At 35.8% G+C, this 6,028-nt stretch overlaps 1 protein-coding gene across 1 annotated transcript; it reads left to right on the top strand.

Moving 5' to 3' along the window:
* Window positions 1-2,532: 2,532 nt before the first annotated feature.
* On the top strand, window positions 2,533-5,132 carry LOC112034083 (subtilisin-like protease SBT3). Its single transcript, XM_024066868.2, has one exon. It carries the CDS (start codon window positions 2,593-2,595, stop codon window positions 4,894-4,896), a length of 2,304 nt encoding a protein of 767 aa, XP_023922636.2. The 5' UTR covers window positions 2,533-2,592; the 3' UTR covers window positions 4,897-5,132.
* Window positions 5,133-6,028: the final 896 nt, after the last annotated feature.

The raw sequence follows: 6,028 nt of genomic DNA, 5'->3' as shown, positions 1-6,028 counted from the left end.
TCAAATAAAAATCGACATTATGATTTGAGAGCTTAATAATGATAGGAACTATCTTGAATTTTCACTTGTTGCGTGTAAACTACCCATTTTACTTCTTATAGCTTTAAAAGAAAAATGAGAAAAACTTCAAAATTTTAAAGTGGTCCATAACCATATCAATACACAATATTCTTTCTTAAAATAATTTTAATACTCTCTGCTTTAAATAAAAATGGAAGGTTTTCAATTATAGATTTTTTTTGGGGGGGTGGGGGGATAATTCTATGATTATAATATGAACGAAGGGTTTGAATTCTAGATATCATGGATATAATAGGAAGTTCCAACCAGTTAAGCTACAATAAACTTGACCCCAATTGTAAAATTTTTTGTTTGGATTCAAACTCCAATGGTGTATAATTGCCACATTTCCAAGAAAGCTAAAGGCTCCTCCCCTATATCGGTATAATCTAGATTTTTGTGCAACATCACGGTTAGAGGGATGATATTCCATGTCTTATAGACTTTATAGTTTATTGTAGGGTATCAGCTAGGCAACTCTTGATTGTAAAAGCCTTAAAGTTTAAACCACACCAACTTTAAACGGGATTCTTATCGTTTTGGAAGATAAAAAGTGTAAAAGCTTTTAAGAAAAAAAAGTTGTACAAGTGAACAATTATTCAATTTCTTACCTCATAAAGGATCGTATGATAAAGTTTGTGACGTGCCTTTTCAGATATAACAATATCAATATGCACGAAACTTTGTTTTTGATAAAATATTTCTTTCTTTTCTCTTAGTTTTTAATGAATGGTTATATGTGAAATTACTTACCCAAAAAAATTGATTTTCATGGCAATTTTGTTCGAGTCACCCTGGCCCCTGCATAGGATACTTCATTTGCATTTTCATTAGTCGAAATGATTTTGTTTTGGTCATATACAAATCATGATTTACTATATATGTGTGTGTGTGGGGGTAGAATTTAAACTTATGATGCCCACTCAATGATGATTAGTCTTATCATCAGACTAATATATTAATTAATTTTTGGTGTAGGCGAAGTTTGAACTTCAAATGTCTTATTTAATGGTAAGAAGTTGAGTAAATTAGAATCCACAATTTACTTCTTTTTTTAGAAGAATGTTGACAATTTCATTACAGAAAAGTCATTTCAACATATGGATTATATCAAAAATGTGTGAAGGATCATCCTCCATCCACACTGAACATCTAACATGTTTATCATGTCTAGTAAGGTTGTAAGCAACAATGTTACTTTGGTGACGAACATGAGAGAAACTTATATACCAAAAGGAATCTACGAAAAACTTAGCATCAACAATCAAATGACCAAACGAGATTAGAAATATCTCCTTAATTAGTGATTTCTGAATCTCCTTCAAATATTGCCTTAGTAATCCCTATTTTTAGAGAGAGAATTCCAAAGCTTTCACAGCTGTCATGGCTTCAATTTCTACAACTGAGTGAAGAAGAGGAAACGTTGTGATTTGTGAAACATGGAAGCAATGACCAAACCTCTTGCCAAATGACCATTAGTCATTCTTTTACCTTTCTCTTTCAAAAAAAAAAGGGGTTCATTAGTCAAAACTGAAGTGAGTAGATTCAATACAAATGCAAATTAAGTGCACATGGTGGGCTCTAGCCTCTAAGGCCGCAAATCACTGCAATTTTATTTTTTTGTCTTGGCCATTGTTGGCCAAGCGAATTCACGCTACGCGGAGCTGAGTCAAGTGACCGTGATACTACGTTGCACTGTTACAGCTTAATGGTTAGTGAAAGATCAAAGACGCGTTTCTTATTACTAGTGTAGTGCCGATCATTTGATATCTCTACATCTCCAACTAAAGTGCACATGAAGTGGGTTGCAGTCCTTAGTATGGGATATTTCTCACCATAAAGTATCTTTTGTAAATTGTAATAGGTATGTTAATTTACCAAATGTAACAATTTGATGGATGAGAGTAGCATATGAGAAAGCTGGTATAATATTAATAAATTTGAGAGAGTTTCAATTTATAGCGTCTGCTCTTGATGATAACTCTTTATTATTAGACTAAGATCCTAATTAGTTCTTGACTTCTTGTTATAGACAGGAAATAACCCTAGATATTTTATAATATTATATGATATTCACTTCTCAAGTCTATCAAATAAATACATAACAAGTTGTGATGCATTGAACATAAAAAAAGGTACAAAAAATTTGTATTCGTGGCATACCTTAGTTAACCGTCCTGATCTCATTTGTCTAACATTCAGTTTAGAAAGAGTTAATTGGTGAAATAAGAAATTTTTAAAAGACAAATTCCACGCCAAGTGTCTTGTAGTTCAATTGTCATTTTTTAATGTTGCAAAAAGAGGCGTTTATGGTTCAAATTCCACTCCTCAAACTATTGAATCATTAGAGAGAAAAAAAAATCCACAACAACTTTGGGGTCAAAACTTAAAATTGTAGTGGAGGCCAAGGTCCCCTACTAATATTATGGACAGACAAGTAGTTAGAGAGTGAGTATCACGGGGTTCCCATACTCGACTCTATATAAGGACTCCAACTTTGCAATTGTGCTCTAAAACCAAACCCCATTGATTATGGCTTCGCATATTCCCTACTATGTGTGCCTTATCGTTTTCTCAATCACTCACCTTGTCTCCACCTTAGCAGAATCTGATAACTACATCATTCACATGGATGTATCAGAGAAGCCCACAGACTTTGGTAGCCACCAAGAGTGGTACTTGTCTACTCTAACCTCTGCATTAGAAACTTCTAAACTTAGCACCACCAATACATTTTCTACCTCCACTTCTAAACTTATCTATAGCTACACTCACGTTATAGATGGTTTTGCTGCAAGTCTATCACTTTCTGAGCTTGAGGCCTTAAAAAGCTCTCCAGGTTTTGTTTCTTCAATCAAGGACTTGCCTGTGAAGGCTGACACAACTCACTCACCTGACTTTCTTGGCCTTAGTAGCAACTCGGGCTTATGGCCAGTGACAAGCTATGGCCAAGATGTCATAATTGGAGTGGTAGATACAGGAGTTTGGCCAGAAAGTGAAAGTTACAATGACAAGGGCATGTCCGAAGTTCCTTCAAGGTGGAAGGGTCAATGTGAATTTGGCACCAAATTCAACACATCTTTTTGCAACAAGAAGCTAATTGGTGCAAGGTTCTTTAACAAAGGTCTAATTGCCAAAGACCCCAACGCGACCAATACCATTAATAATTCCACACGAGACACAGATGGTCATGGGACCCACACTTCAAGCACGGCTGCTGGGAATTATGTGCAAGGTGCATCATATTTTGGCTATGCCACAGGAACTGCTAGAGGCATAGCTCCAAAAGCCAGAGTGGCCATGTACAAGGCCTTGTGGGATGAGGGTTCTTATTCATCCGATATTATGGCTGCCATTGATCAAGCAATTTTGGATGGTGTAGATGTCATATCCATATCATTGGGCATTGATGGTGTACCATTGCATTCTGACCCAATTGCCATAGCCACATTTGGAGCCTTGAAAAAGGGTGTGTTTGTGTCCACTTCAGCAGGAAATCAAGGGCCTCTTCTTGAGACCTTACACAATGGCATACCATGGGTTTTAACCGTTGCTGCTGGTACCATGGACCGTGACTTTAATGGAGTTGTTACTCTTGGCAATGGAGTTCAACTCTTGGGCTCATCTTTGTATATTGGGAAATGGAATTCATCTTCCAATAAAATCCCAATCGTTTTCTTTGATGCTTGTGACAATCTCAAGGCATTGCAGAAAGTTGGGTACAAGATTGTTGTGTGCCAAGATAAGAAAGGCTCATTGTCTGACCAAGTTCAAAATGTTGACGATGCAAAAGTGGTAGCTGCCGTCTTTATAACCAACGTCACTGACTTGGAGTTCTACATCCAAACCTCATATCCAGCAATTTTCTTGAACATGAAGAATGGAGAAACTGTCAAAGACTACATCAAAACCAGCAAGTCCAACCCAAAAGCAAGCCTTGTGTTCAAAAAGACAACTCTTGGTACCAAACCATCACCAAGAGTTAGTAGCTACAGTTCTAAAGGGCCATCTATAAGCTGCCCATTTGTGCTGAAGCCTGACATAATGGCTCCTGGTTCATTAGTCTTAGCCTCATGGCCACCAAAAATCCCAGTTGCCGGTGACGGCGGTTCCTCTCTATATAGTAAGTTCAATTTATTGTCTGGTACATCCATGTCTTGCCCACACGCAGCAGGAGTGGCAGCACTATTGAAATCAGCACACCCTGATTGGAGTCCTGCAGCCATTAGATCTGCCATGATGACCACATCGGATGCATTCGACAACACACTCAAACCAATCACAGACCTTGGTGATGATAACCATCCAGCCAGTCCTTTTGCCATTGGAGCTGGACACATCAATCCCAACAAGGCATTAGACCCTGGTCTAATATACGATGTGAATGCACAAGATTATGTGAATGTTCTATGTGGTCTAAAGTATACCAATCAACAAATTCAAATCATCACCAAATCAGCTTCAAATAATTGTTCCAACAAGTCCTTGGACCTTAACTACCCATCTTTCGTTGCATTTTTCAATGCCAAGGGCTCCAATTCTAGTTTTAAAAGTGTACGAGAATTTCATAGAACAGTGACCAATGTTGGAGAGGGACAATCAACGTATGTTGCAAGTGTGACACCCATTAAAGAAATTAAAGTCAGTGTCACGCCAGAGAAATTGGTGTTCAAAAACAAGAATGAGAAGCAAAGTTTCAAGCTGAGTATTGAAGGTCCACAAAGGCTGAAAGAGGAGTCAGTTTTCGGTTATCTTCGTTGGGTGGATAGTGCAAGTAAACGAGTGGTCTCAAGCCCCATAGTGGCCACACGTTACAGCTCGGAATTTGTGCCATAGACCAAACTTTAATGGTCTTTCTTATTGCTTGTGATATTTTAGCTAAATAAAGCTTGATTAATTAGTTTCAAGTTAATCTATTTCTAACCGGTGAGTAATGTGAAGCCAAGGAAAAAAACAAAACCCAGTTGGTGATAAAAACATTTTAGTTTATTTTTATTGGATAGGGTTTTGTGTGGTTGTTAACTTGTAGCTTGTTACATCATAAAACTATCAATCAAAAGAAGTTTCATACATTTAGCATCTAGCTAATACTATAATTATTCGTAATATCTTGTGGGGGACAATTGAATTAGTACCTAATATCCATGTGGAATAAGAAGGCATGGGCAAAGTCAATGACACATGGAAGACGGAATATTGCATAATGAAAATTTTTATGCAATGATCATCTTTTTTTTTTTTTTTTTTTTCTTGGCTTCATCATGTGATGAATTATGTATGATAAGGTTTATGAAGTCAAATTCGCACTATCACTAACATCATCACATTATTTGTTTTGTGCTGAGTGGTGTTATTAATGGGGTATCAATTGGCATAATTATTTTTAAGTTTTTTTTTTTTTTTTTTTTTAAGTTGGGTTTACTGAGTTGGTTTAAAATATGACTATTGGGGTTATGTATTGTAAGCTAATACTAAGCAGATATATATATATATATATATATATATATCAAACAAACAACTAATGTTTATTCTATTAATGAATTTCCATTGAATCCAAATTTCCTTAAATTCAGTAATCAATCATTCTCTCTCTCTCTCTTTCTCTCTCTGACTTTTTATCTCCTTATCAAACAAACGGCTTATCTCCCCATTAAAACATTCAATTGCTTCCCTTTGGATTTAAAACTCACTAATTTAATTTTTTAAATATAGATTTTGAATTGCTTTCTTTCCACACTAGAAGTCACCAAATTACAACTAGAATTGGAAAGTCAATTTGAGATCAGTTTTTCTTTTTCTTCCCTTGAATTTCTTTGCCTTTCTACTGCAATTGTTATGGTTTGTACTGGATTTTCTTTTCCGAGGTTGTAAATACCATGTTTCTTTTTTCTTTTTTCAATTTTCAATTGATGGTCTATTTCTTTGTATTCATGTTTACAATTTTTCTTTACATAATTGTGTTTTACCC

Source organism: Quercus suber, unplaced genomic scaffold, assembly GCF_002906115.3.
Source record: "Quercus suber isolate HL8 unplaced genomic scaffold, Cork oak 2.0 scaffold_361, whole genome shotgun sequence".
Classification (NCBI taxonomy): Eukaryota; Viridiplantae; Streptophyta; class Magnoliopsida; order Fagales; family Fagaceae; genus Quercus; species Quercus suber.
Note: the sequence above shows the minus strand (reverse complement) of the source record. Positions and strands in the feature narration are given on the sequence as shown.

Excerpts from the sequence above, each read along its gene's own strand:
- LOC112034083 (XM_024066868.2), top strand. The coding sequence starts at position 2,593 with ATGGCTTCGCATATTCCCTACTATGTGTGCCTTATCGTTTTCTCAATC.